Consider the following 12,836-nt stretch of genomic DNA (forward strand, 5'->3'; position numbering starts at 1 on the left):
TAAAAAAGAGTGGATATATGTATATGTATAACAGATTCACTTTGCTGTACATACAGCAGAAACTAACACAACATTGTAAATCAACTATACTCCAATAAAAATTAATTTAAAAATAAAAATAAAAAAGAAAGCAAAAGTTAGTAATTAAATGAGTGAGAGATTATTTGTGTTTACATGAATTTGGACAAATTTATAGACATATTGAAGAGACACATTTTTGATAAATCCCTTATGCTAACAGCCTACATTAAATGTCAAAATAGTTATGCTTTAGTAAATCATCACAAAACAATAAAAATTATACTTCTAATGAATAAAAAATCTGTACTGATTAATTTCTAATTACTATTACTAATAAATTGTAATTAGTTTTCAAATGCATTCTCTATTTTTGAATCAATATATTTTAAAATAATATTATTAACATATGTAAAATGTTATAGTGTTTAAAATGCAGAATTTATGTATTGATCCAAAAGTGCCACAGGAGACTGATAGACTGCTGAAAGGAAGGTGTGGGAGGCTGGGGTGGGAAGTGAAGGGATGTGATTTTCTCTTGTCTAGTTACTTAAATCATACAGTGACACAAACATTTCTAAGTTAAAAATGTTACTTTTAAGGGCATCTAAACACACTTAAGTCTTCCTTACTAATATTACCAGGAAAATATTTTAAAGACCTTCTCCTGCATAATATTTTGTAATTTATGTTTAGTTGATGTATGAAGTTTAGAGCATTTCAATGTCATATGTAAGTAACTTAGTAATAAGTATATTACTAAGCTTAGGGAAAAAATCCTTTTTGTCTTTCTTGAAGCAAAAAAGTAGTAGATTTATTTTTATCAAAATGTACTGACATTGTTAGGCAAGAAATCTATGTATAGACTCAGTCTAAGTAAAGGTCATAGATCACTATCGCTTCATCTTGTCTTGTTTTCCTTAAGCCATTTTCATTGCTTTCCTAGAAATACATGGCTGTTCAGTCAAGTGAGATTGTGCATTCCACTATATCTTTAGTCACTTGGTATATTTAGGTATTTTATTTTTCCATTATTTAAAATTCTTACATAAGGTTATGAAATCAGCTAACATCAACAGAGTTGTTTTGTTCATTTGTTTGTTTTGTTTTTGATAAGAGTAGTCTCTTTTCCAAGTGCCTTATAGAAATTTACTTATGCATGATTCTCATAACAACCCAGCAGGGAGGAACTATTATCATTTTCACTTGAAAAAAAGTGATGTTGAGCATAGAGAGCTTACATTAGCTGTCTCTAGCTGCTCAGGTAGTGCCCAAGTCAGGTGGTCAAGTTCCATAGATTCCATGCTCTAAACCACCATCCCAAAGGTTATAGATGACATCTTCACATGAAAAAAATGAAAAGCTAATCTGTGATATGGCAGGATAAATGAACATCCTAGATTAATCAATGGGGTCAATGTTTTTTTAAAAATTATATTGGAAAAACTAAAAGAATTAACCGAATGATTTATTCATGTAAGTGGTGAGTACTGCGCTTAATAGAGCTAAAATAATATTTAGAAAAACACATTTTATTGAAATTTACCCTTGGTTCACCATTTCATTGTTTCACCTGCTAATTTTGTTGAGCCCAATTTGATTAAAATGTTTATATACTATTTTAATACTAAAGACAAATATTTTATATATTTTTGATGTATTAAGTGCCCATATATTGATACTAATTAATTAAATAAGACAAAACAAAATAGCCTGAGAACAGATTAAGAAAGGCAAACACAACCTTCAGACTGGTTCTCTGTATTAATTTGCCAAATGTGCACTATGTTCTATGTATAGAGCTGATATGCAAATGATGATAGTAGCAACCACATTTATAATGAGCATTTACCATATTCTCAGATACTGTTCTTATTACCTTATAAACACTGTCTCATGCAACTGCAGAAAAACAGTGTATTGAGTATTAACCCTATTTTACAAGTCATAAATGGGTGATGAAAATAAGTAATGTAAATTACCCCCAAAGTCACAAGAGTAGTAGACGGAGGACCTGGGATATGAACTTGGGCAATCTAACTTGAGAGTCTGCAAAGCAGATTCATTGGAGTTTCTTATTTGGTATATCCTAGATTGTAAGGCAAAGTGGTAAATTCAAACATGCATTTATGTGCTCTTGGGATTCAAAGGTGGGAAAGATTAAAATCCATTGATAGAATGGTATAGTTAAATGAAAACGAGAGTAAATTTAAGGGCAATTGACTACTTGATTTGAGCCTGTTAGTGTTTAATACTGGAGAGGTCCTTTAGGATTGGATGACAAAGAACTTGACAGGCAGTGAAATCTGGATTCAATTCACTTGTAAACTGAGAGATATAAATGATTTTTGAATGGGAAAGTATCATGATAGCCATCAGAGCTGTAATTAGGGAGACATTTGCCAGTGATATCTAAAAAGCAAGAGTAAGGGGAGGGTTGGGGGGAAAGAACTGGGAGGCTGGGATACCAAATTGTACACTAAATATATGCAGTTTATTGTCTGTTAACTGTATCTCAATAAGAGTTCTTAAAAATAATAAATAAATAAATTTAAAAAATTAAAAGCAAGAGTATATATAGCTTATTGTGTTAGGTAATCTTACAAAATTAAGCATAAACAATAATTTATTGACTTAAGCAAATTTTAATCACCATAAACTGTATGAAGAATTTTTTTGTCCTAAGCTTGCAGACATCATTCCTTGGCACAGTTACCTAATTCAGTATTTGCTAAAATAAATAGCAGAATATATATTCTTAGCAGTCAACATCTCTCTTTGACTCAGGATTAATTTTATTGGGCATGTGAAGATCACACCTCAGAAAATAGTTGGGGTGAATATGTCAACGAAAATTTTATCAACATTAAAAGGCAGGTTACTTTGCAACAGTTTTGCATTTAGATATTACTGTATTTGACCTGGAGACAAATTTAATTAAAGCCTTGCCATCTGAAAGCTTCTGAAATTTTCCCCTATGAAAGTATTTGTGTCAAACCTACATTTAATAATACTGTAAACTTATTTCTTCTACTCAGAGTGATTAGAACGTAACAAGTGGTTTTTTTTGTTTGTTTTTTTGGTTTTTTTTGGTCAAAATTATCCATACCATTAAAATTCAATGGCATTGCTTGCCATCATTCAGCTTTATCTGGCTACAATCTTTTAATTCCCCCACCCCTGCTGTTGGGAGCTCCAGGCTCATCACACTTAACCTCTGCCTAGGCTTTTGAGAAAAGAATTTGTTTCAGTCCATTCATGGTTTCAATAGTTGAGCAAGCCACACGCAACTGCACACTGGTCTTTTACCCTGAGCACACTAATCTGATTGTTTTTCCACTCTACAAGCTCTGGGTCAACAATCAAGCTGCCGCCAGAAACTAATTAATCTGCAAACAGGCTTCTGTTTTCACAGAGGGAAAGCTTTTGAGAGCCATGTCGGAGAGGCCAGTCACACCATGGTTACACGCATTGTCATGGCATCCCCTTCTCAGGGTAAATCTCTTGCTTGATGTCACTGCACACATGAACCCAGATTACTCAGTCAGCAGTAAATCCCTATTGAAGCCCACCAAGCTCTGAATGTAGTGACTCTAGAAGAGGAAATTGGTATAGACAGCTCTGTATTCATTAAGTGGATAGTGAGACAAGAGAAAAATAATGTTAAGAACCAAGAGGAAAAAGGGAGCTGGCTTTAACTTAAAGAATTTTCCAAGATATTATCTCACTTTTATACATTTTCATCAATTTTAATTTAAAAAGTGGAATTTTCTTTAGTAAATGTAATCATGCCCTTAAATGTTATTTTCTGTTCTCATCATTCAACTATAAATTCTGAAATAAGTGGTTCCAAATTTGTGATTACTGTGCCATACTTGAGGCTTGTACTTTTTTTAGCCCATTATTAAAAAATGTTAAAATAGCATATCCTAACAATTTTATTCAGCTACATTTTTCTCAGCGGTCTGAAAAAAATCATCTGAAAATAATGAGTTAATTTTTATTCCAAAGTTTTATTCATTTTTCTCTCATTAGTGCAAAGCAACTCAAATAAAGCTGGTTAAAACTGATCATGGCCCTTAGATAAAATGTGACATAGAGAATAGGTCCTCAGTAAAGAAGATCAAGTAAAGGTATATTTTGGTAACTTTTTCTCTTTATGAAAAAAAGGCATATTTAGTGAGTGTATTAAATTTGTCATCACGTAGAGAGTAAAATAATGTAATGGCATATATTTATTTTTTGAAAAAACTGTATTTCTGGCAGGTGTGCATTCTTTATCAGGATGAAAATTTTTCTTGGTAATAGATTCATGAGGAAAAAACATAACTACTAGGTTGCATTTAGATATGGATATGAATACTTAAACTATTACATATCCATGTTTCAGCATGATTTCACCAAAAATAACCGAAAATATTAACATTTTTATTTGTGACTCAGTGCACTGATGCTTCAGAATTGTTAACTGAGTATAGAATGTAATTCACAGAATATGTAATTCAGAAGTTAAAAAAGACTATCTCTGCTTCTTTCATAGAGGATGCTTGTGGTTGCTCTTGTTGTTTTAACTGAATGGCCACTCAATATCTATAATAATTACTTATCTCCTCACATAACCATAGAATAAAGCTTCCAGAGGGCTTTTTCCCCCAAGGTCAGCAAAGTACTACTAACTTAAGTTAGAGAAATAGTTCAAAATGGCATCATTAATAAGTTTTACATTATGCCAAACCAGATGATTAATTTTATTTATTAAAAAAATTCCAATGGATACAGTTCACGCCTTTAAAGATGGTAGAATTAAAATAGCATATCGAGACTTGTACAAGTGATCTGAGATTAGGTATCTGGTGCCATACAGTGTTAATCTGTGCTCTCAGAATTTATTTGTGGTTACATTTCTTGGTTCTATTTTCAAAAAAAATACATCTTGTGGAGAAATTTGAATCTTTAGAGAACATGAAATATCCTAGCACATGACCACAGAGGAAGCTATGCTGATTCCAATAAGGGCAGGCCATCCTGGTATGAGTATTACAAGTGAGAGGAAGTGGAATGATGACTCGCATACCATTTCAATTACAAAAAAAAAAAAAAAAACCAAGTCTATCCACAGGCACAATCCTTTTAGGAAATTCCACTAAAAGAAAACAGGTCTTCCTGAAATGAGTGGGAAGGTCTCACACTCTGGGCACTGTAATTAGGTCTGTTTGTGTGCAATGGGCCTTGGCTCTCTCAAGGATCCATGTGGTTTCACGTATTAAAACCCAATTCTGACTGCCCTCTCACCCTGACTCAAATATAATCACTCACAGAATGAGTCTGACAAAGCTTACTAAGCATGCTCCACCCAATGGAAGTGGGGTAAAGGATACGGAAAAAACTCACATTTATTAAGCGCTTACTACATGACCATCACTTGCTTAATACTTTATACACATTATCGTGTAGTCATTTTTTTCACAACTATAAGACATAGGTAGTACTATAAACCCATTAACAAGTCCAAGGTCAAGGTGAAACACTGTCTCACTCTAAAGTCTATGACTATAGTCTTTCCTTCTATCATATAGCATTCCAATGATAGTCCAAAACCTAAACAATGTTAGAAACAGTGTCATCAAATAGAAAACTAAATGTGGGTTAGCCATCCATCTGCTCTAATGAATGACTAATATGTATAAGAACTAGGTGATATTTACATAATAAATGATAAGAAATCATTACTATAACAGCAGGGTAAATTTGTTTTTTTTACTATGAATACAGAGAGCAGTTTTACCTAATTTTCACAGTGTTAGTAAACCAAATTTAGAACTGGAGTTTAAAGCTATATAATATCGAGAGAATTTATGAAGAAAAAAAAAAAAAGGTGCATTTTGGCAAATCAGGTCAAACTCATATCAGTACATTTTCTGAAACCAAAAGTTGTTCTAACATCTAGCAATCTTCAGCTAGGAGCTAGTGTAAATGATGGTTTTCAAAAAGCAGTTATGTACGAAATCAATAGATTCCATTTCTCTTATGTTTCTTCATCTAAAAGTTTGTTACTTATTCTTAATGTTTCCTGGTGAAATGAAACTGAATTTAAGCTTTTATTGCTACTATTATAAAAATGTAAACTTTAGTAATTATGAAAATAGTGAAATTCCATAAAAATTTGAGATATTCCAAGATTCAACTAGACAACAATTTTTATTCGTTTAGCAAGAAAACAAATTAAAAGTCATCTAAAATAGGCCAATTAATTCTTCCAAAATAACTGAGTTGGTTTAAATTGATTTGATAAAAGTAAAGTAAGTCCTATACCAAAATTAATTTTAATAGCTCGGAAGACATTTCCAAAAGTACCTTGCAAGGTAATTTATTACTTCTGGCAGCACAACTGATTGTGTAGTCTATGCTGACGCTGCAACACTCATTTATTTTATGCACGCATGTGTAAACATTATGTTTCCAATGTTGTTCTTCAGTGGTGTTTAATTTCATGAGGCTTTTGAATCACACAGTTCCTTGGTTCTATCTCTGTGTGTCTGCATCCTCCGTCTTGCAGCAGTTCTGGTTTCTGCACCCTGTCAAATGTAAACTTTGTGCTAATTTGGCAAAATCAGTTCTCACGTTTAGTGCTGAGAGACTGATAACTGAATTCTCAAATGAACTACACATTTGTGGAGATGAAGTACAGAGCTGTGGACAATGACTGTTTTCCCACAGTGTAAATTCTTCAGACTCAGCTGTCAACATGTGAGTGCGTCACACAAAAGCAGCTTTAACTTGATGACTTTTTTCCTCCAAGGCCATAAAAATGAAATGCATACTATACTCTCCTTTATGTTATTCCATCTTCTAATGAGATTTCCTTCCTCATGGACAGTGAAAGCCTGTATGCCCTTTAGAGTTCTTAGTAGATCAAAGTTTCCCTCTTGCTGAATAAAAAAACAAACATTTTCCCCTCCTACATAAATATTTCAGTTTGAGAAAAGACCAGATAGCCACGTTGAAAGAGGTTTCTTTCCTACTAATTTTGAGTCCATACAAAGCCTAGGTTTAATAACTTGCAGTGGATTCCAAAACTGTCCTCTGGGATTTTAGAGTTTGGCTCTTTAATGGCTTTCCACAGAGAGACTTATCGTGATCTCAGCATCTTTTCTTTTCCTTGGTGAGGCTTCTAATTTCTCAGCTGGTCACTTGGGGACCATTCTACTTCCTCTATCCCCAGGCGCGGGTGTCTGTCCAGTTCCTTTTGATCACCCCAGTGTTTGTTTCATGCATTATTTCATGCATCATCCGCATTTAAAGAACAGCAACTAGGAAGTAATGTCAAACTCGCTGGAAACTTGGGGGAGCAGGAAATACAGGAAACTGAGAGAACAGATCCTTTTAAAGAGAAAGGGCTAGTTAAGTGACAAATACCACAGGAGAGGTTGTCTAAATGGCGATTGAAAATAAAAAAAAAAAGCATAAAAGTCACTAGTGGAGGAACAGTTGCATGGGATCAAAGTCAGGCTGAAAATGGCTAAATGTGGTGAAAATGTTGAGAAAACAAGTTCCTAAACAGACTATGTATTTAGACATCTAGGGATCTTGTGGTACACCATGATTAAAGGGAGAGTTTGGATAGGGTAGGTGAACATGTTTGCAGGTCAGGGAAGAAATCAGTGGTTAAGATGAGATAAAGACAGCAAGAAATGTAAATTGGGTAAATTTACGAAAAAAATCAATGCAATTAAGAGCAAAGGCAGTAGGGTCAAAAGAGGAAGGTAAGAGGCATATTATTTTCACTAATACATGAAAAATAACAGGACAATCAGAAATGTTGTTACAGGAGGAATGAAATGCTGATTGAGGTAAGTTGAGGTATGTTTTATGTTTTGAATGGTCATTGTAGAGTTGGGATATAGCAGAATAAAGACACACAACTCATGGTCTCCTGAAATTTCAGTGAGATTCAGGAGCAGATTGTGATTTTTCTCCTACAAACCAATGAAAGACACAAGTGAAATGAATTTTGGGTACCCCCAGAAGAGCAGGAGAAGCAAGCATGGAAGAAGTTCAAAGTTCAAATCAAGCATCTTACTGAGTACATAAATGGACTGTAAGCCATGAGCTTCATCCTTATTAATGAGGCATGTGAGACCAAAGGGGAGTTCATGAATGTGAGATTTGGGAAGCTTTATTTTATAGAATTGAAGGCAGATATAAATGAAGATCATTATTTAATAATAAAAAATAACCATGAAAATATTGCATGGGGACTAATATAAAAATTTTTGATGAATGCATAAGTGAACAACAACAACAACAAAAACTCTACATAGAAGACTTATATAAGGATTATTTGGTTCAAAACCTGAATGAAAATAGTATTTATTTATTTTTGGCATATAAATTTTATAATTTTCTCTATGGTAAATTTATTTATTATTAAAAAGAAAAAGAGAATTAAAAAAAGTATCTGCCTTGCAAAGTATTATATATTGAATGGATAAAAAACAAAGTCCTACTGTATAGCACAGGGAACTGTATTCAGTATCCTATGATAAACCATAATGGAAAAGAATATGAAAAATATTATATATATGTGTAATTGCATGACTTTGGTGTACAGTAGAAAATAAAACAACACTGTAAATTGTACTTCAATAAAATAAATTTTTACAAAAAGTATCTGCTTCATCAAGTATGACACCAGTGCTTAACGTTCAGGAAACTGCATTTTTGTCCCAAATCTACTACTGGGTTAGATGTAATCAGATAAAATATTAGCCTTAATTTCTCAAACTGTAAAATGGGAGAAAGAATTTTAGGAAGATTAAAGGAGAATCAAATGAAACGGTACAAAGTCCTTTCAAAGACATTTTCAATGTAATGTTTTTACCTCAACAATTTTTTAAACATTTAATAACTTATATGATGCTTTCAAAGCAACAGAGGGGTGTGGAGGAAAAAAATACTACATCATGAGATTTGTTGTGGTGTCCCTGGAAGGCAAGATTGGTAAGTCATCTTATCTTTTTCCATTGCCTCCCTTCCGCAGCTCCAGCCCAGATCTATTTTTTTCCATAGTTAACTACTGAGAAACTTTAGTTTTGGCACAAAGCAAATATTTTCCTGAATTTTTAATCTCTCTTTTCTCTTTTTGCCCCACTTTCTCACACCCACAGCCATGAAGTCACCACCATGAGTTTAACTGCACACTAAATCTCAAATCATATTGTTTGCACCATACAAGGAAAGGTCTCCACTGACTTACTATAGATGCCCGTGTTTTGTGTCCGCGCTCTTGCACGCACCACCTACCATTGAGCCACCTGGAATCATGCTGCTCTGTCCTGATTGGGTGGTGGTTCCCAAGAGTTCGGAAGATAGCAAAGTCTCGCCCCATAAAGTCGGCTGCCGTTCCAGAGTATAATTCTCCATCTGTGTTGTGACAAAATAAAACCACATACACATACTTTAATTTAATTAAGGCAAGACAAACAAAACAAAAAACAAAATACAAGTTTCATGTTAAGACCATGCTAATGCTCTGTGCATCATTATACAAAGCTACTTATGTTTATACTATGTCTCTGTTGAAGGGAGTATCTCACCACTCATTTAGCACTAACTTTGAAAAACTGAGTAAAATATGATTCAGTGGACACTACTAAAACTTGAACTTTTATATTTTCTATTATGACCAAAGACAAACAAAGTACAAAACACAAATTATATGCATCACATTGTCTGCTTTTATATGTTTAAAGCTACTATGTTTCTAATATCTTTATTTTTTAGGGTAAAGTTTCACTGCAAAATCTCGCTTATAGTTTTGAGTTTAATGGAATTAAATCTTACACTTCCTTTTTAGTGGTATCTAAATTAATGAGATTTTACTATAATTTAGAGAAGATTAATATTTTCCTTGCCAAAACTTTTTCTTGCCTTTCATTCTGTAGAATATTTTGGGGGGAAAGTGTCCTAACTTGGTATGAGCTATCACACAATCCAAAAACAAGTCCACCACATAGTTTCAGATATAACAGAAATGTGTTTGAAGAAGGGGGAATTTTGATAAACACAGGCCATAATCACTACAGATCAAGATTCTGTTGTGCTTTGACTCTTTTCTAGTTAAACTGAATTAACTCTAGGTCAGAGTTTAATAATGTAATAATCATAATCAGCAGGTTGGAATAGGAAGGAAAAAGAAATAAGGAGAAAGAGAAGTTAATATTTACTGAACACCATTTGTGCATGCGGGGCCAGTCAGGTGCTGGCTTGACACTCTCCAATTATCTCATTTAGTTCTGTCAACAACCCTATGACAGAAATGTTATCCCTATTTTACAGTTCAAGAAACCCAAGGTTGCTCAGCTAATGACTAGGCAAGTCAAGGTGAAAGTTCAAACCCAGGCCTGTTTAATCCCAAGCCTCTTATACTAAATATATACCATACCACTTTTCATTAAAGTGAAGTTTGTAAAAATGACATTTTCTTTCCTTTAAACAAAAAGCGCCTCATATTATACCATCCAGAAAATGCATTATTGCTTGCTTGCCTACAGTGAATTATCAGCAAAACAAAACAATAAATATAACATTTTCTCCAAATAATCTACCATAATGATAGTAAAACCTAATACTATCTTGTTGATTACTTGGACAGGCTAATGTTTCTGAAGTCATTGACTTGAAAAATACTCAGAAAACAAAGTAGGCATAAATAAATTATAACATAAAACATTTGTATACCACTGTCATTTCCAAAGGACTTCTGTGTGTATTAATCAGCAACTTTCTGTGCATCTTCAGTTATCAATACTTTTGGGAAAGTCTTATTAGTCTGATTCTTTATGTGATATCCCTTGTTCACACCCACAATTCTCACTTGCAAATAAAGGGTTTTGAAATGAAATAGACATTTTCAGTGGTCCAAGCTAAATTAATTCCTCTGGTAGAACCTCTGGTTCTCTGATGTGTTTGAAAGTACCAGGATTTGGAAAACTTCCAAAGCACTGCAGAATAGCTACATAGATAGAATCGCTAAGAAACTTCAAGTTATGACTTTATATATTAATAGAAAGACACCTTATCTTAGAGACTGAGTTTTTAAAAACTGATCACTTATTCTGAATTGTAAATCAAGAGAAAAGTGATGGTTTGACAATGTATTAAGTACAACTTACTAGCTAATGAATGGTACTCATATGACATCATGAATTGTCATATTATGGTATCTTTGGGATTCAAAAGTGTCTTGTCTTCTCTTCACTTAATTAAATATCAAGTTCAAATCCAGGCTGCTCTCACCAAAATATACTATAATAATGTTTTATATGCCCACAAGGTAAAGAAATAACACTTTCAAAAAGCACAAAAACGCTACGAACAAGCTACCTATAAGTTTCAAAGGTACTCTGAAATATTTTAATGCATATGATGTAGTTAATTTTAATCTATATTCAATCACTATAAATTTTTATTAAGGTTGATACCTTATCTTTTTACAAATAATTGATTGATAGATGTGAATTTTTAAACTTCAGGTGAATTTTTTTGATCCGTATGAATAAGAGAATGTTAGTTAAAAATGTATTGTGAAAGCAGCCTAAAATGTTATTGTCAATTTCAAATATTTTCATGTTGGAACACCTGTCATAGGATAACCTGTAACCTCTTTACCTTGAAAAATCAAAAGCATTAAATTACTAGTTGAACCTCATTGCCCTCTCAACCACATTAGGTGATGAAAATCAGGAAAGGTGAAAACAGGACAACCAAAAGGTGAAAAGGGAACAATTTTATATCAGAGTGTAGTCAGACCATGCCTAACGGAAAGTGTAATCAGAAATGGAAGAGCAAAGAATATCATCAGTTAATTTTTTTTTTCATTTAGCTTTTTCAGTGTGAGTAAAATTCATAATTATGGTTGCTACTATATGTAAACTCTATTCCAGATAGAGATGAAATAACAAAAACTACAACCAAATAAACACTATTTGGATATTTATAGTTTTTTTCTCATATTCATTTGCTTAGCTGTTTTATAACTTATGATTATTTATTGATCCATTCCCATATGAGGAAGACAAAAATCAATATAAATGAAGGCAAAGGCAGAGAGACTGCTTTTCTTTCTCTTTTGACAATAGATAAGTAGGTCACTTGGAGTGTGTAGAAGAGTTAGAAGAGTTCATCAGTAGAAGAGCTAATGACTCAATTTATTACTAAAAACAGAATTTATAAAGCGTTTGACTTAGAAACCAAAGGAAGGTTGTAGTTAAGGCACCAGTTGCCTCCAGTCATAGGAAATTACCTCCTACTTAAATATTATTTTTAGCAAGAGTCAACATGATATCTACAGGCTGGAGGGCAGCCGATGATCAGGTGGCCATGAGGGTACACTCTCATGTCGTCTATGCTTGGTATCAGTAACTGTTCTTTTACACCAGGACTTAGATCAGATTTTCTGCTCAGATGTCTATAGGATTCTCATTAGGGACGACGCCTTCAAAAAGTGTATGACATATCTGTCATTTGGCCCAAGTGTATAGGTGGTAGAATATCCTACTCTTGCATTCTCTTTAAGCAGATGTATAACATATAATATCAACTCAGAGTATATTTCATTTAATGTAATTGTGTATTACCACCCTGTATAAAGACTTATTACATTCTCTGGCTATCTGAAATGATCTAACAATATCTGAATTAAAAAAAAATTACTACACCTTATTTGGCTTATAGTTGGAGAACAAATATGCTTTTCTAAAAACGCTCACTTGCCACACTTCTTTTGTGTTTGAGGTCATTTATGAAGTTATCAAATT

General features: G+C 33.2%; 1 protein-coding gene across 1 annotated transcript in view; it reads right to left on the reverse strand.

Annotated features, from left to right (window-relative positions):
- SEMA3A (semaphorin 3A) overlaps positions 1-12,836 on the reverse strand; it is a 479,868-nt gene that overhangs the window by 69,342 nt on the left and 397,690 nt on the right. The window contains exon 8 of the mRNA XM_057733716.1: positions 9,322-9,441. Coding sequence (XP_057589699.1) covers positions 9,322-9,441 — 120 coding nt within the window. The remainder of the gene's footprint in view (positions 1-9,321; positions 9,442-12,836) is intronic.

This window comes from Hippopotamus amphibius, chromosome 4 (genome assembly GCF_030028045.1).
Source record: "Hippopotamus amphibius kiboko isolate mHipAmp2 chromosome 4, mHipAmp2.hap2, whole genome shotgun sequence".
NCBI classification, from domain to species: Eukaryota; Metazoa; Chordata; class Mammalia; order Artiodactyla; family Hippopotamidae; genus Hippopotamus; species Hippopotamus amphibius.